At 38.9% G+C, this 27,853-nt stretch overlaps 1 protein-coding gene and 1 pseudogene across 3 annotated transcripts; one reads left to right on the forward strand and one right to left on the reverse strand.

The window, feature by feature from the left end:
- The first annotated feature begins 2,848 nt into the window (after window positions 1-2,848).
- On the forward strand, window positions 2,849-8,463 carry ITM2A (integral membrane protein 2A). 3 transcript variants are annotated; one of them, XM_040999504.1, is made up of 6 exons: window positions 2,849-3,094; window positions 5,776-5,907; window positions 6,152-6,349; window positions 6,569-6,679; window positions 7,413-7,563; window positions 7,709-8,463. In XM_040999504.1, the coding sequence occupies exons 1-6, from the start codon at window positions 2,984-2,986 to the stop codon at window positions 7,795-7,797; spliced, it is 792 nt and encodes a 263-aa protein (XP_040855438.1). In that variant the 5' UTR covers window positions 2,849-2,983; the 3' UTR covers window positions 7,798-8,463. The 3 variants fall into 3 exon arrangements, with proteins under 3 accessions (XP_040855438.1, XP_040855440.1, XP_040855441.1); XM_040999506.1 differs by having other exon boundaries at window positions 6,194-6,349; XM_040999507.1 differs by lacking the exon at window positions 5,776-5,907.
- Window positions 8,464-15,900: 7,437 nt separating this feature from the next.
- On the reverse strand, window positions 15,901-18,329 carry LOC121169139 (annotated as a pseudogene).
- Window positions 18,330-27,853: the final 9,524 nt, after the last annotated feature.

The following is a 27,853-nucleotide window of genomic DNA, read 5'->3' on the forward strand; positions in this document are numbered from 1 at the left end:
CATGGTATTAAGTGACCAATATGTTAGAAAATGCAAGTTCTTAAACACATCCTGTAACTTCATTGACATCTCAATTTTAGTATATACACAACTCGCTGCTATAAAGCTTAAAATGTTTATAGGGTACTATTCAGCTGTCTCGTGTCTATTTTCTTTTTTATATTTACCAGCTTATAGTATTCAAGCGTGATTTTACTGAACTTCATGGATTTTAGGATAGTCCAAACAGGCTTATAACTCTAACAAGGCATATGTTAATGGTTGAGGAGCGGAGCAATTTTAGGAGGAGTGTGCAGAGAAATCTTCAATACCTTAGTGAGGAGTAACTGAACTTTGTGTTTTACCTAGTAAGGGTAGCTTATATTTTTTCAGTTCAAAATGCGTGCAGGAAGTATTTTTCCTTTCTGAAATGGATGCTAACAATAGATGCTGTTTCTCTATGGTGCTGCCTTTGTGTTACTTATACATATTGAGGGAGTAAAAGCAGTAACTGCCTACGTGAGACAGTATCTGAATCACCTATGGTAACAACAGCAAAGAATGAGTGGCACTCATAAAGACAACAGTATGTTAACAAACAAGAGATGGACCTATTTTTTCAGATGCTATAAGAGCACTTAGATGCTCTTATAGATACTGTGGACTTACGCACGTATGCTGCTCCAGAAGTTAAGGATGGGTGAAGGGTAAGCAAACAAAAAAACAAAGAACAAACCAACCTGTATAAGCTTGAAATGAAGGCATGCTATGCACTAAAATACGTGTTCCAGAAGAATGAGACATTGCATTATCCTATCCTTTTCTCAATAATTTAAAATTTGCTTCCTTCTGAATTACTGTACATGATGCTCACATTAAGAGTACTCGGAGGAGGAAACTGAGGCCTGAGAAAATGGGGTGACTTGCTCAATGTTACCTGGCCAGTAACTCCCCGAGTTGCTATCAGGATTTTTGTCTAAAACACTGGAATGAATTCCCTGGTCTTCTTGCCTGACCACATTTCAGGCAAGATACACTAAGATAATACACTACAATGTAAGGAGGAGACTCATGGAGTGTACGAAATGGAATTAAAAGCCAATACCCACCAACTTTGTGAATCCCCTCACGTTACTTCCAAGCAACACTTTGCCTTCGGTAGGCAAAGGTGTAGAAACGACTATTTCTTTAGCCATTCTTGCAGTGTGAATCACATAGCCAGACTAGCACAGACCCTGGCTGACTTGTCATAAAGCTGATGGCAAACAGAAGATAATTATAAAGAGAAACATCCTAGCAAGTTGAGCTTTCCTCCTCCTACAGTAAAGGCTGCCTGATAAATGTTAAATTATAAGAGCCAGACATGAGCAAGACTAAGTGGAAGAACCCAGGATGCCAATATTTCTAAGCAAATGCAAACATCCTGCTTTATAAGCTTCTGGCACTATGTGAGACACAGGCTCCCCACTGTTTCCCTCCATCCACCTTAACATCTGCGGCCTATCCAAGAAAATGCAAGGCTGCCTTCACAAAGCTCCCACAGTGGAGACGGTGGAAGGCTTCAGAGTCAAGGAAAGCTCAGTGGGAAAAACTGCAAGCTGAAACTTTTTGGACAGAAGGGTGGCAGTTCTTAACATACTCAAGTCCCTTCAGTTACATAGATGTGTCCAGGAAGAATTCCGTAGCAAAAGCTGCTTTTCTTTTGTCCTGTTGGGGTTTCACTGTTTGTTTGTTTGTTTGTTTGTTTTGCATGTGCACAGTGGGCTCCTCTTCCACGAGGCAGGGCTATTTGGAACAACTGAGCAGGAACTGAGTTTCAAGGGGTGAGGGTCTCTGTCAGCATCACCAACCTGGGTGAACTACCAAGAAACAGCTTTAATTACATCAGCTGCAAATGATCCAGCAAAGGTTTTTCCACTCAGGGCCCTTTGAGGTTATTGCTTTTTTCTTTATCCGCACCTCCCCTCTCCTCAGTTACAGCTGTATTAGCGTTTTAAAACAACAACAACAACAACAACAACATTGTGTCCTCCTTAAACACAGCCACGAACACAGAGCCCTGTTTTTTTTTTTCCCCCTCGTGTAACTTTCACCCGTGGTGACTGAAGAGACGCAGGCTCTCTGGCTGAGACCCTTTGGCATCCCTGACCCGAGAGTGTGAAACGATCTGGATTGTTTCATGGAATTTTTATGAGCTCTCCATATGCCTCTGAGACTCATCATGTCCTATCTACAAAATGGGGAGCTGCGAAGACAGAAGCCGTAGCTTTCTCACACACTCAGAATTCAGGTTAGAAGATTAAAATCAGAAAAGCACGAGCACATGAAAAGAAAGAAAGAAAGAAAAAAAAAAATCTCGGCAGAATGAACCAAGTAACTGTAAGCGGGCTTCTAGGGGTTCTTTAAATGGAAGAGATTGTAAAGGGACAGAACAGAACAGTCACAGAACCATGCTGAGGGGGGCGGCTTAGGGTGGCTGCAGAGCTGAGACAACTTGGATTGGTGCCAAACTACAGCCCCGGCCTCCCCCGGAGGGGCCTGGCTCAAGTTTGGGAAAAGAGAGTCAGAGTCTGGGGTTACTGTGGCCAGGACAGAGACACACATTGAAGCGGCAGGCTTCCTTCCTGTCTTGCTTTTATCTGAGGGCACAGAGGCTGGGTGGGCGCACGCCTTGGGTGCAGGTGAGACACGTCTAACCTTAGCCGACCACGGGCTCCACTTCCTTTCCTCTTCCCCCACCGGCTGCTCCTTGTTCCCCACCCCTCCCCCCATTCCAGCACTTGGGCCCCCTCCGCTCCTCCCTCGGCACCTCCCAGGGCCCGCCCACGGTCTCCCACCCAGCTTGGGACTGCGTCATAAGTATCCCAGAGCTGGGCTCGCTGCAGTCGCAAGCAGACAGAGGAGGAAAGTAAGTGCTGCTTAGAGTAGTTCCATCTCCTCTTCCAACCTGCAGCCCAAGAAGGTGATTGGAGCCGCGCCGCATCGCGCAGCCCGAAGATTAACAATGGTTAAAATCGCCTTCAACACCCCCAACGCTGGGCAAAAGGAGGAGGCGCGGCAGGACGTGGAGGCCCTCGTGAACCGCGCCGTCCGGGCTCAGATTCTGACCGGCAAGGTAGCTCTCCCCACTTTGCCCCTCACTACCTGTGAGGGTAGGGAATGGGAGTGGGCAAATGGGAAAGAAGCAAAGGGAGAGGGGAGGTACGTGCGGGAGGTGGAGGAAAACCTGCAGGCTCTCCTGCAGATCTTGGATTCCCCGGGCAGGCTCCCTGTGTTCTGGCCTTCTGGTTTGCAGGCTGTCTGGGTTCTGTCTTGTCCAACCACCTCCTGCTTGCAGTTTTCCAAGTCCCTCTACATTCCAGTGCGTCGCGCAGTGTTCCCTTGCCTGCAGTTTACGCCGCGTATCCCGGAGGGAGACTGGAGGAAACTTGAGGATATTTCCTGTGAACCACTATTATCTTCTCCCAGGGAATTTGTGGACAGCTGGGGATGGAATGGGGCCATGCTTTGCTATTTTGCGCCCAACTCTAGGGAGGCTTGTAGCCTACACTTGATCAGAGCACACAGTGACCCAGGGCAAGAGACTTAATTCTCCTTTTTCTATCGAATCTAGGTCTTTCTAAAGTCGCAGAGTGCTTCTGGAATTGGGATGGTGGGGGGAAAGAGCAACTTTACATTGGGCGGGATGGACTGGGCAAGTGTGTGCTTGTGTGCGCCCTCGGGCATGCTCGCGCGCCCTCTCGCGTACGCATATTTTCAATTTCTCCTTGCTCCTAGGAGGCGCTTAGTCTTAGGTAAAGGAGCTGTCAAAACTGAAGTTAGTTTTAACTCGAGTTTTGTGTGTTCAATGGGCTTTCTCACTAAAAAAAAAAAAAAATCGTGTGCGTTTCAGAGTGGCATTTCCTTGCGTCTGCTACGAAAATCATCATAAGGATCCTTTCTTACACTTAACCCCATGTTTCTTCTTGTTGAGCACACCACTTGCCCCTTATCGACATCGGAGGCAAGCACAATGATGTAATTTAAACTATTAACTTTGCTAGGAATTGTGGAAAATTTTCCCCAAAATGAGAACCGTTATTTATTTAATCTGAGTCCAGTTGCCTTTAAACACCTACAGTGTTTTTAGTGTTCATAAACTATTACTCGTTTTAGGCATTACAATCAAAATTTTAAAAGGCAATCTTATTTTCTTGTTCTGCCAAATATGGAGCTTACGGGGGTTTTTTCTCCCGTATTTTGAATCTATAAAGTTTTAACTTCCATGTACAGAGTGGAAATTTTGAAGACGTTTGTGAGTGCACACAACTTGAAAGGCTAATAGGCTTATGCAGAATTTTTATCAAAATGTTCAATATTTAACCATGCGCTCAAATTAGCTTCTGAATACATTTAAGAAGTTAAAGGTAATGCGTCCTTTTATTGTTGAGGTTTTGATGAAATAGCTGAGTTAGGATCCCAGGTGCGGTTACCCAGCGGCGAAAATCCTAGCCTTGCACACACCAGGATCCAATATGGCCACTGGTTCTAATCCCAGCCACCTCGCTTCTGGTCCAGCTCTCTGCTTGTGGCCTAAGAGGGTAGGAGAAGATTGCGCAAAGCCTTGGGACCCTGCACCTGTGTGGGAGACCCGGAAGAGGCTCTTGGCTCCTGGGTTTGGATTGGTGCAACTCCCCAACTCCCACTTGGGGAGTGAGTCAACTGACAGAAGATCTTCCTCCTTGTCTATCTGACTTCCCAATAAAAATAAAATAAATCTTAAAAAAAATAGCAGAGTTAAAAAATGCAATTGTCCTCTTACTTTTTTTTTTTTTATAAATGACCAGTTTGTGAGGCCTAATTAGATGCCATAGCTAAATATAGCCATTCACTAATCAATATTTTCCCCTCACAACTAAAGACTTGATGTGTAGATAGATCCCATTATTATACAAGCAGTATTTTGCCAGGTCTGTGGTATGGCCAGGAATAAATGGAAATGGTTATTTATGGCCTGATTTTCTTTGTTAGGTTTTGGAGAAACTTCCACTGGATCATGACCTGGCCCACTATAGGATATGGACAATAATAATACTAGATTATCAGATTGAGTGTGCCAAAATATTATCTCAGAAGTGGTATACAATTACTTTAAAATACAATTCAAAGACAAATAATCTAGGGCAATTGATGTCTTCCCTCTCCCCCGCATTGAATTCTAGCAAATTTAAATGAAAACAAAACAAAACCAAAAAAATGTCCATTCCTAGTACGTATGGTTAACAAAGGATAATAATTTTCCTTTTAAGTTGGTAACAAAATTATTAATAAAAAATTAGTAAAGAAGCATAACTGCATTTAACCGTGTACATGTCCAAAAATTATCCACTTTCATTTGTATTCAAAATATAACTTCTTGAGATAAGCTATATTATGTTACACCTATAATTAAAAATACTGTGGTTAAACAGTGCATTTGACAATCTTAAGATAGCAATTCCATGTCATATAATCTTAGCTCAATAAAGATAGAACATATTGTGTAAATAAATGCTTATTTTCATTTGATTCTAAAAGTATGTATTTTTAAGTAACTCATATCTGTGTTTGCGTTTGAAAATGCTAGAAGGAAGGTCAATATAATTGAACATGCTCTTAAATGTATTAGATGTCAGAAATTGTCTCAACATAATCTTAATCTAAGATGACATAATTGCACATTATTAAAATGCATTTAAGGAAAGTAAATTATACACAAATACAAGCGTATGTCTAAAGGTGTCATCTCATTTTTGTTTTGGTCTTTTTATCACACAGGAACTTCGAGTTGCCACCCAGGAAAATGACGATTCTCTTGGGAGATGCATGCTTATGCTTTTGGGCATTTCATTCATCTTAGCAGGACTTATTATTGGTGGAACCTGCCTTTACAAGTACTTCATGCCCAAGGTAGTAAAAATTAGAATTTTTCTATTTTTAATCATTGATTTTTCTCCATCTAGTAGCAATCTAGTGTCTCGTGGTGGTCAGAAAACAAGGATTAGAGAATGCCTTTAAATGATAACTTATTTCGTAAAATTGGTGTCTTCATGATAATTGGCAAGCAACAGTTTAGCACAGTCGAATGTGAGAAACAATCAAAATATTCTGGTGGGAGGATTAGAAGCTTTCACTTTCCCGTTTGGTGTTTCAGAATACCATTTACCGAGGAGAAATGTGTTTCTTTGATTCTGAGGATCCTGCACATTTCCTTCGTGAAGCAGAGCCGTACTTCCTGCCCGTGACCGAGGAGGCTGACATTCGTGAGGAAGACAACGTCGTGATCATCGATGTGCCTGCTCCCAGCTTCTCTGATAGCGACCCTGCAACCGTTATTCATGACTTCGAAAAGGCTAGTTTCTCAGTCTTATAGATACTGCAGAATGTTCTCTTTGTCTTGGCTTTTTGGCAATCATAAATTTTGTACATCCGTAAATGTACATATTGCTGTTGAACCCATATTACTTGATTTTGAAAGAATGTAGCTGCCTCCTCTAATGGTATTTGGAAAATCTTTAGTGTTGATATCTCTGTATATACTTAATCTTACCTCCCACCCATTTCCTAACAGGGATTGACTGCTTACCTTGACTTACTGCTGGGAAACTGCTACCTGATGCCACTCAATACTTCCATTGTCATGCCTCTAAAGAATATGATGGAATTCTTTACCAAATTGGCGGTATGTATTTTGTATTACGTTTTTCTATATTTATTCGCAAGGAGCCTTGTTTCCCCATTAAAATACTAATGAAATATGGACATTGGAGGGTGTGGGTTGAATTGGCACTTGGATTGTCCACATCCCATATCACAGTGTCTGGGAGAGACTACTGTCTCCATCTTCACCCGACTTCCTGCTAATGCCAACTTCGGAATGATGATTCCAGTACTCTGAGCACTGTCACCACCAAGATGGATTTCCTGGATTTAGCCTGACCCAACACTGAATTTGTGAGCATTTGGGGAGTGAATCTCAAGAAGGAAGACTCTCACTGTCATTCTCTTCAACTCAAATAAATAAGATAAACTTTAAAAATTTATGAGGAAGGGACAAATGTCATGGCAGCAGGTAAAGTAACTACCCTGTGATGCTGCCGTCTCACATGGGCACTGGTTCGAGTCCCAGTTGCTCCACTTTCGATCTAGCTTCCTGCCAATGGCTTCAAAAAGCAGAAGATGGTCCAAGTGTATAGGCCCCAGCACCCCATTTAAAAACCATGTGAAGCTGCTGGCCCCTGGCTTTGGTCAGGTCCAGTGATGCTGTTGCATCAGTCTGGAGAGTGGGGCAAAATTTGTTGTGAACCTAAAACTGTTATGCAAAGTCTTTTTGAAAAAAAAGTTTATACGTGTAAGAAAGCAAAAATCTCTCATCCAATTTGTTTGTTTTCTTTCTTTCTGATTTTCATTTATAGAGTGGGAAATACCTGCCTTACACTTATGTGGTCCACGAAGACTTAATTGCTATGGGGGAAATTCGTGATGTTAGTAATCTTGGCATCTTTATTTATCAACTTTGTAACAACAGAAAATCTTTCCGCCTTCGTCGCAGAGACCTCTTGCCAGGTAAGACATTGATTGATCAATTGATTGATTGATTGATTGATTGATTCAATTCTGTTTTATTAAGTTAGTGAGGAAAGTGAGAGGGGAGAGCAAGGGAATGTTGGGAGCAAATAAAAGCCACTTTTATGTGTGTATTTCCTTGTAGGTTTCAACAAGCGTGCCTTTGATAAGTGCTTCAAGATTAGACACTTCCCCAATGAATTCATTATTGAGAGCAAGATCTGTTATGAGTGAGAGGCAGAAACAACGTATCTTTCCTCGGTATTAAGAAGTCAGAGATTTACAAGATGACTTCAACATTAAAGTTTATGAGATACTCAAGATATTTACTCTTTCCTTTACTCTATTGCTTATAGTAAAAAATAAATCAATTCCCTACTAGCCACTGCAAGCTCTCTTCAACTTTTAGTTTCACTGTCATTGCTTGTTATTTGAAATGGAAATTACGCTATATTTTTCTTTGAATTTATAGGGTTTAGATTTCTGAAAGCAGCATAAATATGTCGACTAACATCCTGACAATGAATTCCATCTTCTGTTTTTATAAAGCATGCTCTTCATACGATCAAATAAGAGCATGTTTTAAATTTGTTTTTGACCTCCTTATGTAAGCATGTCAAATCTCTTAACAATATTTTTGTTTTTCATCTTGTGTAAGTTCTGTGAATTTAGAAACTGCGTTTTTGTTTTTTTTTTTTGCATTTCTGTTTGGTGCTCTGTGATGAATCTGACTTATATGTGAACATTTTTCGTGAGGAAGTCATTATTCACTAATGCAGTGATTCTTTCTCACTGATACCGGTATTGTGAAATCCACAAAACTGTAAAGGTGCTCTGAATGCTGTGACAGTTTAGGTTGTATGGATTCTACAGCCCTATAATAAATTTTATCATATCCAACTGTTGTTTGTTTTATTTCGCTTTATGAGATATACTTGGTGTGAAATATTTCTTAATTTGATGATTTTTTTTTACCAGAGATAGATCTAAAATTATGAGCCTGACTTTGCTTCCATCTCCCACTTCCATGCATTTATAATTTGTAATGGCATATTGCATTCCCTTTGAGATATTGTCAATTATTTTATAAATATCCCATAAGCAGTTTTTGTAAATTCAGATCTCTATTAAGAAACCTCAGATTCATTTTAAAACATTTTAATGGGTTTCATATTTTATGAAACACGTAAGTGTGCAATTAAGCAATTAACCTTAGATAAAATGTTTGTAGGAGGATTAGAATGGAAAAGAGATCAACTGCATTTCCATGTTTACTGCAGCCAAATTTGTGATAGAAGATATAGAATTAATCTAAATATCCATCAGCAGATGACTGGCTATAGAAATTGCGGTATATACACACAAGGGAAAAATATTCAAGTGGAAAAAGGAATGGAATCCTGACATTTGCAGGATAAATGGAACTGGAGTTCATTACGCCAAGAGAACAAGCCAGACACAGAAAGAAAAGTTCCATGTTTTTTCTCATATGTGCATACCATGTTTTTGGTACATAGATATTTACACATGTCTTCGCAGAATCTTCACACTATCTTTACACAGTAATATACATGTCTTTCTACATTTCATGATAATTTTCTTCAATCTCGTCTATGAGTAATTAAAAACATGCTACATTCATGAAAAGCAGTGGGAATATGAAGTGAATATGACAAAATGTTAAAAACTGTGTAATCAGCTGTTCTCCTTGAAATTTTCTTTATACTTATCTCTAGTTTTTGAAAATTTTTTGATAAAATTTTAAGAGGCTAAAAATGCCCAGAAGAAAATCAAGAAAACCTAAAAAAGAGAACCTTCACATATTGTGATCTTTATACATTTAACTAAGAATGCAAACTTCATACCTGTGTATTAGTTAAAATATTTTTCCAAGCATCACTAATGACCTATTAATATTGATTATTGGTCAATTTTTGCAATGAAAATTATGCAATTGAATCCATAGTCTTAAATGCCATCAATTTTTTACAAATGAAATGAACACTTAGCTTTAAGAATTTGGAAACAAACAAAACAAAGCACACACAAATAATATAATACAAAGCAAATAGTGATAGCTGAACATTTAATTTGGGGCCCGGTTATTTATTAAAGGAGAATATTTACAATTAATTTAAGAGAATGAAACAATTGGCATTTTGTTATGAAATAGATGTATAAAATTTGGAGAAGGGAAAAACTGTATTGTTCCAGACATTCTTATTGACACAATAATGTGTGAATTAGTAAAGAAATGCTAAGTGTTTGAGATAGATGCATTCATTATTCTTACTTATTTTATTCATTTGAGTGGCAGAGGGACAAATTCATTACCGACTCACTTCCAAATGGCCTCACCTGCCTGGGCTGGTACAGGCCCAAAGCCGAGAGTCAGTTATGCCATGCTGGTCTCTCACATTGGTAGGTGACAGGTGCACAAGTACTTGTACGATCTCCTGCTGCTTTCCCAGGTGTGCTAGCAGGGAGCTGAATTGGCAGCAGAGCAACCAGGGTTTGAACAAGCACTCAGATATGAATTGTTGCATTACATGTGCAGCTTACCTTGCTGTACCAAAACACCAGCCCCATTTCCATTTATCTGGAACACTCTGTAATGTATACATGTAACAAAGCATCACATGGTTTCTCGTAAGTATGAACAATCGTATGTTTCAGTTGAAAGGTAAATCAGGAGGGGCACGTTGGTGCAGTAGCTTAGCAACTTAATCCTCTCCCTGCAGTGCCAAATTTTCATATAGGCATCACTTTGAGTCCTGGCTGCTCCGTTTCCAATCCAGGTCTCTGTTTATGGAATAGGAAAGCAGAAGAGAATGGTTCAAGTCCTTGGGACTCTACACCCATGTGGAATACCAAAAACTCCTAGCTCCTGGCTTGGATCCACTCAGCTCTGGCTGATGTGGCCCTTTAAGGAGGATGAACAAGTGGATGGAAGATATTTCTCTGTGTGTGTGTGTCTATCCTTTTCTTAGTAAATCCACCTCACAAATAAAAATAAATAAATCTTCAAAAAGTTTAAAAATGTGAAATATGTATTATTAGGATTGTGTCTATGAACTACATGAAATCGGTTCTCTTTATTTCAATATCACAATAAAAAACTCTTTTTTTTAAAGATTTATTTTTATTATTTTTTTATTGGAAAGGCGGATATACAGAGAGGAGAGACAAAGAGGAAGATCTTCCGTCCAATGATTCACTCCCCAAGTGAGCACAACGGCCGATGCTATGCCGATCCGAAGCCAGGAGCCTCTTCCGGGTCTCCTGCGCGGGTGCAGGTTCCCAAAGCTTTGGGCCGTCCTCGACTGCTTTCCCAGGCCACAGGCAGGGAGCTGGATGGGAAGTGGGGCTGCTGAGATTAGAACCGGCGCCCATATGTGATCCCGGTGCATTTAAGGCGAGGACTTTAGCTGCTAGGCCACCGAATCAGGTCCTGAAATTTCATTCAGAATTATAAATACATAGGAAAAGATAATGAAAAATAAAATAAAGATTATTTGGGATCAGGAATTTCTTACATGAGCAACTATTAAGTCACAGGTGACTTTCACCTAAAATAAAAAAAAAGAATACAATACCAAAACAGAGACCCTACTGTGAAGGTATACTGAAAGCTTTTAGAAAATGGAGGTAAGATGCTCATTTTGATGCATAATAAGTTGAAATCCTTTCATATTAGATATCTTCAAAAGCCTATGAAAATGTATTATAATGGGGCCCGGTGCAATAGCCTAGTGGCTATAGTCCTCACGTTGGGATCCTATATGGGTGCCAATTCTAATCTTGGCCCCACTTCCCATCCAGCTCCCTGCTTGTGGCCTGGGAAAGCAGTCGAGGATGACCAAAGCCTTGGGACCCTGCACCCGTGTGGGAGACCAGGAAGAAGCTCCTGGCTCCTGGCTTCAGATTGGCTCAGCTCCTGCCATTGTAGCTGCTTGGGGTGTGAATCAAAGGACAGAAAATCTTCCTCTCTGTCTCTCCTCCTGTCTGTATATCTGCCTTTCCAATAAAAATTTAATTTTTTTAAAAAAAGCCTTATTTCAAATTTTTTTACATCAAAATACACTTGCTTGTTAAGTCAATTTTCCTATGAACTTTTTGAAGTGTTTTTTGAATGTCTAAGAGTAATATTTTTCCCTACTTTATTTTACTTTAATTTTTATGGTATAATTTCATAAGCTTAAAATAATAATATTCTAACGGAAGCTTCATGAACTGGGATGCATTGCCTATCAAATTATTGATTAACATTTTTGAGATAACTCACTATATCACAAAATAAGAGTCCTAACTGGCAGTATAGAGCAGCGTAAAGGTAGAAGGCTGCACAGTGAAATCTCTTTCAAACTTTTGCTGCTATTGAATATTTTTAAATGGAGAAAAATCTTTAAGGCACTAAGAGTGTTAGCAAAGGGATAACTCAATCCTGGAAACTGAGAAATTGGTAGTTGACATAAGCCAACTTATTGGCAATCTGCAGTACAACTCAGAACTTAGAATCTTATCAACTCGAAAAAGCAGCCAGATATTGATCTAAGGACGTTGTGCCAGGCATAGTTTTAAATTTCATGTCTCATGCCACCTTGTCCTTCTATCCATCCAAGTACCTTGCTCATGATTGCTCTTTGATTTGTTTATCGTTTGTCAGGCCTGTGCTCAACAGTGGGAATTTGTGACGCTATCAGCAAAACAACAATACTGTTCCTACTGAACACTTAGTCTGCTGGGGAGAAATTTTTCTTTTCAAATTAATTTACAGATTTTTTTTTATAAAGAGAAAGTGTAGAATGCTTATGAGTTTATATAATGCGTAACAAAAGACACAAACTCAGACTATAAATAAAATATTCATTGAAAATGCAAAATCTGAACTGAGAGGTGAAAGAGGAGAAGCGCCAGTTAACTAAGTTAAAGTGGAAGCTAAGTTTCTGAGGCCGGAGGGAGGGTGGCTGTTGGAGACAGTGGAAGAATGAGGAGTTAAAGCATATCAAGTGAAGAAAATGCAAAAGTTTTTGGAAATCGCATCTAGCTCATGTAAGACCCTGCAGGCTCTGTTAAACAACTACACCGGTTTTAAACTAAAATGAATAGGAAAACTTTAGAAAGTTTTAAGCAGGGTCATGGATGGGAGAAAATTTTGAAAGAATAGCATCAGTGAGGAAAACGTATGGTAATGCAAAAATCATAAGATCCACAAGAGAACATTTCAATATTTTAAGAGATAATGATAAATGAGTTGGACTTAGAAAGTGTCAATGATTATAAACATAGTAAAGTAAATCAAGATATATATTTAAAAATAACAGAAGATAAATACAAATTGAATATGAAGAGTGAGGAGGGTTGAATTGTATTATTATTCAGCAGTTCCAGTTTCCTGACATATGTTTGGATGATAAATAATATGACTTTGACCTGCAGGTCCCAGGACTTAAGGTAAAAAGATGAGAGAGTTGATGCCTTCAAACAGTATAATGAAGGAAGATTGATTTGCAAGCTTGTAAGATGTAGAAAGGGTTACAAAATGACAAGTCCCAGTGAAGTCCCAAATTTTAGTAGGAGGAGCACGAAATGGAACCCTCATGGCTTTTAGCTATGATCATGCGATAGGAAAGAATAATCCCCAGAAAATGGAAAAATCGCCTTCTACAGAGGACAGTACTTCTGGCCTTTTGGACAGGGACTCAGTCAACTTGCCTTTCAATCTGCTAGTATCCTCCAATAGCCAAATGCAACTGGAAACCAGGAGAAGCAATGACTTGATGTGGTCTAAAGAGGTCGTCCTTCTGGACTCCAACACATTTCATGAATGAAGCATGACTTTGAGAAAGTGGTAGGAGAGTAAAAAATGCCAATAGAGATAATTTCCTTATATAGAAATGATGGTTTAAGTCTCTTCCACTGAGCTAGGAAAAAAAAGAATTTAGAGATTTTTTTTGACAAATCATTAATTCTGTATTACGTAATCCAGGATAACTAATTTGAATTTTAAAAAGCAGGATAACGATAAGTTTGTGTGGTCACTGATGTTTATGATTGAAGTAGAATGGAAGCAAAGATCCTTTGTAGATGTTCGCATTCCTCAAGAGCCAAAAAAGACAGTGTACCGCATTCATGACTCCTATGTTAATTGACACAGTTGAAAATAATAGCAGACATCGGAATGGGAAGGAAATGAAGCAAGTGTCAGGAACTTTAATAAAAGAGGGGGTATGGTAGTTACTAGAAGGTGTGCAGATTTTAGCAAAAAGAAATGGAAGACAAAGTCAGGCAGCATAAATCCAAAAGGCAAAAGCATTTTTAAATAGAATAAGTAATCACGATCTGAAGGTATCTCTGATAATTTTTTTTTAATTTCATCATGCCAGGTTTTTAAAATATTTGCTTTTATTTCAAAGGCAGAGAGAGTGCCATATATTGTTTCATTCTTCAAATGGTCACAATGGCCAGAGTGGGGCTAATACCAATCCAGGAGCCAGGAGCCAGGAGCCAGGAGCTTTCTGGCCCTCCCATTTAGGTGATGGTCTCAAGGACTTGGGCCTCCTCCACTGCCTTCCCAGGGACCTAGATCAGATTGGAAACCACTGGGAATGGAATCACCACCTCAATGGGATACCAGCACAGCAGGTAGGGGATTAGCTTGCTATGTCATGGTTCTGGCCCTTCTGATAACATTTTTTAAAGATTTATTTATTTTTATTGGAAAGTCAGATATACAGAGAAGAGGAAAGAGAGGAAGTTGTTCTGTTCGTTGATTCACTCCCCAAGCAGCTGAAATGGCCAGAGCTGTGTGGATCCGAAGCCAGGAGCCAGCAGCCTCTTCTGGGTCTTCTATGTGACTACAGGGCCCCAAGACTTTGGGCTGTTCTCAACTGCTTTCCCAGGCCACAAGCAGGGAGCTGGATGGGAAACAGGGTGACCAGGACATGAATCTGTTCCCATATCAGATTTGGACATGAGCAAGGCAAAGACTTTAGCCAACAGGCTACAGTGCCAGGCCCCTGATGGTATTTTTAAAGCACAAAATTAGTATCAGAGACAGGATAAAAATAAATGCAACTGATTATTCCAACACTATTGTTCTTAAACATTTTTCTATGTAGAAAATTGATGGAAATTTATCTACTAATAAGAAAGCCAATAGTGGGCCCGGCACGATACTCTAGTGGTTAAAGTCCTTGCCTTGCATGCCCGAGATTCCATATGGGCACTGGTTCTTGTCTCTGCAGCCCTACTTCCCATCCAGCTCCCTGCCTGTGGCCCGGGAAAGCAGTTGAGGATGGCCCAAAGCTTTGGGACCCTGCATCCGCGCGGGAGACCTGGAAGAGGCTCCTGGCTCCTGGCTTCGGATCAGCTCAGTTTCAGCCGTTGTAGCCGCTTGGAGAGTGAATCATTGGATGGAAGCTCTTCCTCTCTGTCTCTCCTCCTCTCTGTATATCTGACTTTGCAATAAAAATAAAATAAATCTTAAAAAAAAAGAAAACAAGAGTATAATTGCATAGGATGCTAAATGGAACATGTCAAATGTATTCTAAAACCCAACTGGAAGACTGAATATTGAAAAGTATTTAAAACAAATTTCAAGGATTTTTGAATATTTATTTTTTTATTTTTTTTTATTGGAAAGGCGGATATACAGAGAGGAGAGACAGAGAGGAAGATCTTCCATCCGATGATTCACTCCCCAAGTGAGCACAACGGCCGATGCTATGCCTGTCCGAAGCCAGGAGCCTCTTCCGGGTCTCCCACGGGGGGCGGTGCAGGGTCCCTAAGCTTTGGGCTGTCCTCCACTGCTTTCCCAGGCCACAGGCAGGGAGCTGGAAGGGAAGCGGGGCTGCGGGGATTAGAACCGGCACCCATATGGGATCCCGGGTGTGCAAGGCGAGGACCTTAACCACTGCGCCACCGCGCCGGACCCAAATTTCAAGGATTTTTGAAAATATTGGTTTTGTCCTGCCAAATAAAAAAAAAAAGTGTGATCTGAAATTTCAATAATTATAGCAGCAAAGTTTTAAAGACCAGTATGGTGATTAAGATGCCTCTTGGAATGTCTGCACCTGCATTTGAAGTGCCTGGGTCCCTGTTCCACTTATGTGTCCAGCTTCCTGAGAATGTGCCCTTGGCAGGTAGCAGTGATGGTAGGCGGCAGTTACTCGGTCCATGTCACATACGCAGAATCCCCAGACTGACTTCTAAGTTACTGACTTCAGCCTAGCCGAGGCAATTATGAAGCTACTGATTTTGTTAAGTTGTTGTTACTAAATCTGTATAAGATTGGGATTCCAATCCCAAGTACTTTCATTTGAAATCCTTCTAGGCTCATTTGTACCTCATGTCCAGAGGAGCAGAGCTGAATTTGGCATAAGATTTAATGACCTTATTTACAGCTTCCAAGAAACTCCTTTCAATATCAAGTTTTCACTGCTTTCTAATCGCAAACATACCACCTTCTACACAGATGTTTCTAAGCTCGGCACCTGCACAGGTGCAGTTCAGGCCTAGTTGTGCTAGCAGGTTGAATCTGATATCTCTTTCAAAGCAAAGAGAATGCACAGGGATCTTTTTTATTGATTACATTTCATTTTGTGACACACTTTCATAGGTTCTGGGATTCCCCCAACCCCTCCCTGTACCCTCCTACCATCGTGGATTCCTCCACCTTGTTGTAGTATTACAGTTCAAATTCAGTCAAGATTCTTTCATTGCAAGCATGTACCATGCATAGAGTCCAGCATCTTAGTGTCCAGATACATTCAACAGTTTCTTGGGGAGACCATCTCTGGTCTGAAGGTAGAGCTGGCAGAATATCATCCTGATCAATTGAAAACCCAGACTTAACATCAACAACAATTTACAACATTATGGAATTAATTGTCATGGTATTGAGTAACCAATATGTTACAAGATGCAGGTTCTTAACCACATCCTGTGACTATCTCATTGACATTTTGATTTTAGTTTATATATAACCAGATTCTATACACCTTAAAATGGCTATAGGATACTATTCAGCTGTCTTGTGTCTATTTTCATTTTAGTATTTAGCAGTCTATAGCGTTGAGGCATAATTCTGCTGAATCTAGCAGATTTTAGGATAGTCTAAACTGGCTTATAACTCTAGCAAGGCATATGTCAACAGTTGAGGTGCAGAACAGTTTTAGGAGGGGTGTGCAGAGAAATCTTCCATTCCCCAGTGAGGAGTATCTAATCTCTGTGCCCTACCTAGTAAGTGAGTCCACGCTGACCGTTTCCTGTCTGGTTCTAAGCTTTCCTTGCTGTTCTCTGTCTATCTATTCTAATTTTTTTAGGGGTGGGGCTCTGGAGCGACCCTGATGGTCATTGCAGGAGAGGGTGGGGATCCAAAGTTGGAGCTAAGTAAGGACCAGAGAAAACCCCTCTCCTGAGCCCCGAGTTTACTGTTCTTCTGTTTCTGTGGACCGCTCAGGGCTCCTGACTGTTGTTTCAATGACCTTGGATCCTGTGAGGAAGGATTTGAGCTTCTTCCATCCCATGTGGTAGATCCACACGGGGGAGGATGACCTCAGGGTTCTCGGCTACCGAAGGCACTCCAATTCCCCATGGTCTCCTGGGTAGTTGGGATATAGTCCTTGGTGCCCATACTGTGATAGTCCTTGGTGAGGCTCTAAGAGTCTTCAGGATTGGGATACAAGCCTCCTCCTGTCCCCCTGCTCTACTCTGGGGCCCCCCTCCCTCTCTGAATGCACATGAATCTTAAGGATGCGAGTCAGATTCTTCAGATCAGGTAAGCTAAACTCAGCTTTTCTGTCTCATCTTCTTGGCCTCATGAGTGCTGGAACCAAAGTATCCGGCCTGTTCGTGGCCATAAGGACTTTAATGATGCCTCGGAATCAAAGCCATCCGGCTGATTGATCAGTTCCAGCAATGTTCTCTGCACTTCATTGTCACCTCCAGCACCATCATCTAACCGAGTCCCTCCAATGGTATCAATTTCATGAAAAAAAAAAAATTAACACTGGCTTCTTTTTCTTGTTCTGTCCATTTCAAAGAGTTCATGAACTATTGGAGCTCCCTCGCCGACACACTTCTGTACCAATTTGGATTGGATAACTCAGATGAAGTGGGCATCAGTCAGACTGGCCACCACCTATGCACAAAATAGCTTGCTTGTACACTGTGGGCCACAGAGCAGCACACCCTTAGGAGGGTCAATGCCAAGGTTAACAAATTTCTCTGGATGAAGTAATGGGATTTCAACCACTTCTTGGAAATAACTTAATCTGTTTCATACAGCCACCAACATCACTGGTTACATCAGTTTTGTTGTTGTTGTTGTTGTTGTTTGTTTGTTGTGGGTTTTTTTTTTTTTCATCTTATTCCTGGTGTCTGTTGCATCAGTCTTGGGAGGCAGTGAAATGCAGATTTGTTACTTATTTCTGTCCAAACAAAACCTCATTCCTTCCTCAATGTCAGTAGGTGCCTCCTGATCAACAAACTTTGGCAAACTGTTTCATGTTGATATTGTATTTTGGGTCCTCTGAATCAGTGTTGGTTATCTTTGCACGACTTGCAACCTGCATAGTCTGTTCCCCTGTAGCATTTGCTTGTCTGTGACCAAATCCCAGAGTGCTGGTGGGGTCGGGCCGATGTCAGACTCTTCAATACCAGTAAGCTCATTAATTTTCTTGAGAAGTTTTTAAAAAGCCTGTTTGATCCTCAACCTGTTTGATCTGCTTTGAGTAAGTTTTCAGCAAGTCAACTACCCCCATCCTAGGCTCAGATGAGTTTATCATCTTTATTATGTCTCTTTGGTTTTTAGCTGATGGGCCTGAGGTAATCCGGCATTTTTGCAAAGCCAAGACACCTTGCCTCCTGTACCTGCCCTTCCAGGAATGAATGATCAGATCAAACCTTTTTTTTTTTTTAATTTTTGTTTTTTACTGTCTTTCTGACTTTCAAATAAAATATAAATTTTAAAAAAAACAGGGTTTAGAATTGTAGAAAATGGATGATTCTGTCAACATGTATAATTACATGCATGTTTACACATACATTAATAGAGAAAGTTATGTTGTATTATTAAGCAATAATAATATGCAGAAGATCTATGATAAACCAATGAGGAAGAATAACTATTCAAAAGTTATGTTATAACATGTTGCTATCCATTTTGAAAATAAAATTAAATTATATGATTAACAAAACATTTGTTTTAGGTACATTAGTGGCACAAATGATTTTCAAGAAAATTTAAAGAAGTATGAGAAATTATTAAACACTATGACAAAACCTTGGAATAGTCCCTTAAAGAAGAAAAGAAATCAATAAAGAGAGAAAAAGCAGTTTTATTACATAAGGTATTAAAAATTCTGTTTCTTAGAAACAGGTGACAGACAGAAGGAAGGCATATGTAATGTTCGAAGCTAATAAACCTTTCATAAAGTGTTTGTGAAATCCATTTACAAATATATAAGAAAAATAAGCAAACCTTATGAATAGGCATGTCAAATTTAGGAGCGAATCCATCTTATCAGTGAACCTTTGACATGATGTTTAACCTCTCCTCTTTTGCATAATCAAGGCCACTTAAATTAAAACCAAAAAACAAAAACAACAACAACAAAAAAATCCCTCACTATGACTATGCTTTGTGACCCAGAAAATTGCCCTGCTTGGTGGCGCCCTATCAAATATTGCTTTAAAGGTAAAGGGATTAAATCCTTCTAAAAATATTCAGTGACTGAATGCTTAAGGAAACAGAATTCACCTGTATGTTGCCTATACGAGGCTCACATTATCATTAACAACATTTATACCCTGAAAGTATATTAATGGGGAAAAAACTTCATGCAACCTGGAATCAAATGTAAGTATCTATGGATATATTTATTTCAGACCAAATAAAGTTTAAATCAAAAACTGTTAAAGAGACTCAAGGAAATCATAATAAAATAATAAAGAGTTAGATTCATATTGAAGATGGGACAATTTTTAACATGACTGCACCCAACATCAGGACAGCTAAACAAACAAGGCACATATTAAATTAACTTAAGGGATAGCTGACAGCAACACAATTATAATAGTGGACATAATCCCTTATTTTAAGTAATTATGGATAACTGATTAAAAATATGACATGAAACAGAGGAATGATAAGATACTGTGGCACAAACAGGCCTGACATACATATTAACAACCTTATATATAACCTTATATATAAATAAACAAAACTAGAACCACACATAGTGAAATTATGGAATGTAGTAAAGTTGTACTGAAGGGTGGTTTACAGCAATACATGCCTATATTAGGAAAATAGAAACGCAGAAATAAAATATCATACTTTGCAATGTCAAGAACAAAAAACAAATTCCAAAGTTATAAGAACAAAGGAAATGGTAAATATTAGAGCAAAAATAGATGAAATACAGACTAGAAAAATACTAGAAAAAATCAACCAAATTGAAAGTTTTCTTTAGAGAAATGACAAATCAAGGTGGCAATATTTTAGTGATGCTAAGAATAAAGAATATTTAAACAGATGAAATTATAAATTGAGTAACACACTTTACAACTAGTACTAGAGCAGTATAAACCACTGGAAGTGAATGTATGAACAATTATATGCCAATAAATTGGGCAATCTATAGAAATCAAAAATCATGGACACATACCATTTACTGGAAATGAACTAATAAATACAATATATGAACAAATAACATGGATTAGGTAATGAAAAAAAAAAGAGCCCAAATCAAGATAAAATCATTTGCAAATTTAATCAAACATTTAGCAGAAATTCGTGTCAATCCTTCCCAACCTCTTTTGGGAGAGATTTTGGACATTAAAGACTAATGATTTCAATTTTGTGAGGTCAACTTAACTCTGATATCAAAGCAAACATTAAAACAAACTAAAATTAGAAGTCATGATTCTTAATGTATATAGACATGACAATAATAAAAAATCATATTCAGCAAGACATTGCAGTATCATACATCTTGATCAAGTGATATCTGTATTTTGGATACAGAGATGTCTAATCATATGCAAATCAAAAGTGTGACTCACGACAGTAACAGAATGATGAATAAAATTTATATGATCATCTCAACACATGCAAGAAACAAAGATGGTTTCATAAATTCAGTATCTTTTCCTGATTAAAAAAAGAACTCTTAATTTTGTGCAGAAAGAATGAATTATAGTTCAACCAAGGCTGTGTGTGCTACATCTATAGCTAATATCATACTCAATATAACCAAAAATTGAAAATTTGTTTTATAATCACAAGCTTAACCTTTCGTTAGATAAAGAATTCGACAAGTAGTGAGTAGAAATCACTGATTTGCATTTCTTGTAGTAGCAAATAATGTTGATCATCTTTTCATTTGGTGTCTATCATCCAGCTAAGTTGGAAAAATACTTATGAAGTTCTTTGTCAATTTTGGAATTGGCTTAATTTTTTTTATTTGGAGGGATTGGTTTCATATTCAGCACACTAATACCTTATGGTTTATAAACACGATTTACAAATATTCACTCATTGCATACGTTGTCTTTAAAAAATATATTTGCTTATTTTTGTTGGAAAGGCGGATATACAGAGGAGAGACAGAGGGGAAGATCTTCTGGCTGGAACTGAGCCAATCCGAAGCTAGGAGCCAGGAGCTTGTCCAGGTCTCCTATTAAATGCAGGGTCCCAAAGCTTTGGGCCATCCTCTACTGCTTTCCCAGGCCACAAGCAGGGAGCTGGATGGGAAGTGGAGCTGCCAGGATTAGAACTGGCGCCCATATGGGATCCTGGCCCGATCAAGGCGAGGACTTTAGCCGCTACGCTATCGCACCAGGCCCCTAAAGGCTGCTTTTTCATCACTGAAGAATGATGATTTGGGGCGCACAGATGTTTTTATTTTGGGTAAAAATCCAGTTTCTTAGTTGTTCCTTTTGTTAACTGTGCATTGGAAAGCATAGTTAACATATGATTGTCAAATCTATAAGGGTAAAAATCCTCTGTTTACTTCTAAGGAAAAAAAAAAACTCAATTTGCTAATTTTTGCAGAAAATTGCTGTATTACTGGAATTTTGTCTTATTAAGGGTTTGTTACTTGCAGGAGGTCTATTGCAATTTTTCTATTTCTTCATGTGTCAGGCTTGGGTTTTTTTTTTTTAAATAAGATTTATTTTTATTATTATTATTATTATTTTATTGGAAAGGCGGATATACAGAGAGGAAGATCTTCTGTCCAATGATTCACTCCCCAAGTGAGCACAACGGTCGATGCTAAGCCTGTCCGAAGCCAGGAACCTCTTCCGGGTCTCCCACGCGGGTGCAGGGTCCCAAAGCTTTGGGCCGTCCTTGACTGCTTTTCCGGGCCACAGGCAGGGAGCTGGAAGGGAAGCGGGGCTGCCGGGATAGAACCGGCGCCCATATGGGATCCCGGGTGTGCAAGGTGAGAACCTTAACCACTGCAGCACCGCGCTGGGCCCTGTTTTTATCTTTATTGCAAAGTCAGATATATATAGAGGAGGAGAGACGGAGAGGAGGATCTTCCAACAGATGATTCATTCCCCAAGTGACCACAACGGCCGGTGCTGCGCTGATCTCAAGCCAGGAGCCAGGAGCTTCCTCCAGGTCTCCCACATGGGTACAAGGTCCCAAGGCTTTGGGTCATCCTGAACTGCTTTCCTGGCCACAGGCAGGGAGCTGGATGGGAAATGGGGCTGCCTGGATTAGAAGTGTTACCCATATGGGATCCCAGCGAGTTCAAGGCGAGGACTTTAACCGCTAGGCCACTGCGCCGTGCCCCAGCTTTGGTTTGTAAGAATCTGTTCTTTTCTTTGGCTATCTTATAAATTGGAGCACTAGCATTTAGATTATTCCCATGTAGTGCTTTTTATCTAAAGTCAGTTGTGCTTTCCCCACTTTCAGTTCTAATTTTAGCGATCTGAATTTTAAGCCAGTTTACCTAAAGGTTTGCCAATAATGTAGATTTTTTTTAATATAAATACCTTTGAGTTTCTCAGCTCTTGCCATAGATTTGCTGTTGTTTACCTCTACTTCTCCCTCCCTTTTTTTCCTTCCTCCTGATAGTGTTAGATGGTTTGCTCTTTTTATAGATTCTTAGGACATGAAGTTGCTGATTTAATATCTTACTTTTTGGAAAGATTTCTTTTCATTGCAAAGGCCGATTTGCAGAGGGAAGGAAAGACAGAGTGTGTGGTCTTCCATACACTCATTCATTTTCCAAATGGCCACAATGGCTAGAGCTGAGCCCATAGAAATCAAGAGATTCTTCTGGGACTCCCATGGGGGTGCAAGGCCACAAGACTTTGGCCCATCTTCCACTGTAGAAAGATGGATGGGAAGTGGAGGAGCTGGGACATGAAGAAATGAAACTAAAAATAAGAATATCACAATCCATGAGATACAGTTTCTTATGATCTTCCTTGATGAGATCTGCCTCCTATAGGCAACATATGGATGGGTTTTGCTTTTTGATCCAGTCCATGAATCTGTGACATTTGATTAATGAGTTAAATCATTTACATTCAAGGTTAATATGAATGGATGATAATTTGATTCTGTCATTTTAGCAATGGGTTGTTCATTATTTGATTTAGTCTTCCATCATTATTTTACTGGAATGTTCTTCACATTTGCTTGTGGTTTTGGTGGACACTCCTTTTCTCTGTCAAGAGAACATCTTTAAGTATCATTTGCAGGGCAGGTATGGAAGAAGCATATTCTTTGAGCTTTTCATTACTGTAGAAGAATTTTATTTCATTTTCAAAGACAAAGGAAAACTTTGCTGGACACATTATTCTGGGCCAACAATTTTTTTTTTCCTCATAGAATCTGGAATATGTTGCTCCATTCTCTTCTGGCCTATAGAGATTGCTGTGAGAGGTAAACTGAGTCTGTTTTGCATTCTTTTATGTATCAACTGATTTTTTTCACATGCATATTTCAATATCTTTTTCCTATGTTCAACTGAAGAGAGCTTAAGATTGCTTTTGGTTAACCCTGTTGGGAGTTCTGTGACTCTGTTGGATGTCGTTTCCCAATTCTTTTTCCAAATTAGGAAAATCTTCCTTTATTGTTTCATTAAATATATTTTAAACCCAGCCTCTCATTCTTCTGTGACTTCTGGAGCCCCCATAACTCTTATATTGGCCTTTTAATAGCTCTGCGTAACTCTTGAATACTTTTCTTAGTTTGACTAGTTGCTCTTCCAGCTTTTTGATTGTTTCCCCATTGTGGCAAGGAATATTTTCCAATTCTGAGATCCTTTCTTCTGCCTCATTCAATCTGTTGTTAAAGCTTCCCACTGAAGTTTTAAATTGCTCCATTTTGTCCTTCTTTTCTAGTAATTCTACTGGAATTTTTTTGAGCATTGCTATTTCCTGTGTGATGTATTTGTTAAATTCTTTGAATTCCTGTATGTGTTTCTTGTTGATAAGAAGCTTTGTAATAGATGTTTTGAATTTTTTTTTTATTCCCCATTTCCTCAGTGTATGTCTTAGTTAACTGAGTTTGTCAAAGGCTTTTTCTCCTTTTCAGATGTCTTCAGTAATATTCATTGTGCCTCTGTTTCTTTTTAAGCTCTTGGTATTTGTACTTCTAGTTAGCAGAGTCTTGTCCTTAGGACAGTTTCTATGCTGCACAGGTCTACATGTACAGGTCTACAGTTCGATTTTACTTATTGCATTTGCTACCCAGTTCTTTTTTGCAGTCACTTGTGCCACTCCCTGCAGCAAATTTCAGACCAGGGCTCTCATGTTAGGCTTTTACGACATTCTCCATAGCCCCAGGTTTTGACTCACCACTCTCCTGCTGTGAACTGTTGCTGTGGCTGCAATGTTATCTGTACAACCTTTCTCCCACTTCTGGTTCAACTAGTTTTCAGGATTAGGGAGACACCAGGTGTCCTAAATAACTAGGTTGTTGCTGGTGCTGATCTTACCAGAACCTGTTGACCATTAAGTCTGAGGGCTACCTGGACCTATTTTAACCCAAAGGATGCCAGTGTTGGTATTATTTTCCCTGTGTGACAAGTGGAAAATACTGACCTGGAAGCTTGCTGTTGTCTCTCCTGTCTCAAAATCTTTGCCACACTGTACAAAATGGTACCAGATGTGCCACTGGTGGAGCTCTGGATCTATTGGTCATTAGTACTGGTGGCTACTCAGACCAATTTGTGGTGGAACCTATAGCTTGCCACATTGTCACAATGCACTGAGCTAGTAATAAGGTCATTCCTACCTTGGTACATGTGCAGTCCTGTCCCAAAGCCCTAGCCCTCCTACACAAAATGGTGCCTGATGTGGCTGTGGTGGGGGTCAGGGCTGTGAATTTGGCCTATTCCTGCACCATCTGCTTGTTTTTGTTTGTTTGGTTGGATGGTTTTTTATATTGCTCTATCACTGTTCCTTTTAGAATCACACCAATTAGCAGGACAGGTAGTTCTTTGCCTGGGTTCACCTCTTAAGCTCCTAGTGAACTCCCCTTTCCACCTGGCAGCTGGTGGGATTCTGGCCTCTGGTGTAGCACCGTTAGTCACTTACTGATTGCCACTGGGATATTTGGTCACTGCGACACCACACCATTCTCTTTGCTGCCTTCCCATGTCCATTGTTCTCCAGGTGCCCCTGTGCCGTCGGCCTGTCCTCTCCTACTCCCTTGAATGTGTCCTCTCTGCTTCATGCTATGTAATGATTTTCTGTTTAAATGCATCCTTACCCTATTCTCCCAGCTCTTTTTAATAGTTTAATTACAACTATAAATTATGCTTTTACCCTAAGTCATTAAGTTTAGTGTCTTTTGTTTTCATTTTTAGTTGGATCAGGTATTTTCTAATTCTTTTTAAAAGTTCGCTTTTCAGTTGTAATTTTAGTGTGTGTTGACATTGTGGCACAATAAGTTAAGCCACCATTTGGGGTGCCAAGATCTCATATGAGGATCAGTTTGAGCTCCAGCTCAAACTGAAATTTTGAAACCCAGTTCCCTGCTAATGTGCCTGGGAAAACAGCTGAAGATGGTCCAAGCACTTGAATCCCTTCACTCATGTCAAAGATCCAGATGGAGTTCCAGTGCTTTCTCAAGCTTGGCCCAAGCCTGGCTCTTGCAGGCATATGAAGAGTAATTAAGCCAGTAGATAGAAGATCTCCTCTCACTGTGTATGTGTGTGTGTCACTCTCTATATAATATTATCTTTAAAATAAGTTAACATATCTTTAAAAGGATTGGTTGCTTGATTTCTTTGTTTTTAATTTTTTCTGATACTCCTATCATTACATTTCATTTCATTGTGACTGGAAAACATGCTCTACAAATATTTTTAATTTAAGAAGACTTATTTTGTGGTCTCATATATATTTTATCTTAGAAAACGTTTCATGTGCACTTCAAAAAATGTGTACTCTGCTGTTGTTGACCTTTGTGTAATATCAGTTAGGTTTAATTGGGCTTACATATGGTTGGAGTCCACCATTTACTCAATGATGATTTGTCTCTGTTTTATCATTATGGAAAGTAATGTAATGTAAACCTTAAACTATATTGTCAACTGTATAGTTTTCTCTTCAATTCTGCCAATATTTGTTTCATATCTTAGAACTCATTTATTTCATGTGATTATCAATTATATATTATTGATGTATTGAAATGTTTATCAATACACCAAACTTGTCTCTATTTCATCATCTTTTAACTTACAATTTATTTTGTCTGAAATCAGGATGGTTACACCAGCTCTCTTCCACTTATTATCTGCATGGTATCTTTTTTTGATTCTTTCGTTTTCAGCTGACTTACATCACTATATCTAAAATATTGTATATACAGCACACAAATCATGTTTTAACAGCTTTACTGTCTTGCGAATAGCAAACTTTTGTAGTGATACATTTTATGTTTCTTCTGACTTCTTATGGTATATAATCTGCAAATATTTTGTTTTTGGTCGCATATAGTATCCTGAAATTATAAGAATTCAATTCAGACTATAAGAACTGAACTTCAAAGATGGATATTTAGTGTAGTTTAGATATCACCTGGGGGTGCCTAGGTTTGAGTCACAGCTCTGATTGCAATTCCAAATCCCTGCTAATGCACATCCTGTAAATCAGTGGGTGATGGTAAAAGCACGCAGGTGCTTCTCACCTAGGTGGGAGATCCAGATGGAGTTCTGAGCTCCTGGCTTCAGTCTGGCTCAGCCCAGCTTGCTATGGTTGTTCTGGACATTTTGGGAAATGAACTAACACAGCGAAAGCTATTTCTCTATTTCTGTTATGTGCGTCTATTTGTCTCTATGTCTCACTCCCTCTCTCTGCTTAAAGGTATGTATATATATGTATATAGTATATATATACACATATATAGTATATATATACATATCTATAGTATATATATAGTATATATACTATATATATGCACATATTTCAAACACACAAATGAACAAATATTTATGAAATTAATTTCAGTAGCAAAAAGCTACATTTTATACATCATTATACTACTTTGTGTGTTATTGATATCTTAATTAGACTTCTGTACATTATTTACAATTACATATGATTATTAATTATGTTTTTATGTCATTTGTAAAACAGAAACTGAAATTACAACAACACTACAAATAACAGTAAGTTTTAGATTTTCCTATGTGTTTACCTTTACAGTACTATTTTTATATGGCTTCAAGTTATGTCTGATATCCTTTTATAACAATCTAAGGCACCTACATGAATATTCAGGTAGGGTTAGATAAAATAGTAGTGAACATCGTCAGATTTTGTCTTGGAATGTACTGAATTTTAATCATCATTTTTAAAGGACAAGGTTAGACTTATAATTTAGAAATTATTTTTGTTATTGTCGCTCTCATTTGACACTTTAAATCTACTGACTTATTCTCTTTTTTTGTATTTATTTATTTATTTATTTATTTATTTATTTATTTATTTATTTATTTAAGCTTCTTCCCTTTTGGACTTCAAGTTTACAGACAAGAAATCAGGATAATAGTATCACAGGTGGTGAGTCTCCTCTATCATGTTGCTTTCAAGGTTATCACTGATTTTTGACATTTTGAATGCAATGTGCTTTGGTATGCACCTCTTTCTTCTCCAATTTGTTGAGCTTTTCACTTGTGTAGACTCATGCCTTTAATAAAATTTGTGAAAAATTCTTTTTTTTTCTGTTCCCATCTTCTTTTTTTTTATTAATAAATTTTATTTTGACATTCTTTACATAGTTAATTAGGGTAAGAAGGTTCAAGGGCTACAG

The sequence above is a fragment of the Ochotona curzoniae genome, unplaced genomic scaffold, assembly GCF_017591425.1.
Source record: "Ochotona curzoniae isolate NIBS_2020 unplaced genomic scaffold, NIBS_Ocur_1.0 scaffold_1852, whole genome shotgun sequence".
In the NCBI taxonomy this organism is placed as follows: Eukaryota; Metazoa; Chordata; class Mammalia; order Lagomorpha; family Ochotonidae; genus Ochotona; species Ochotona curzoniae.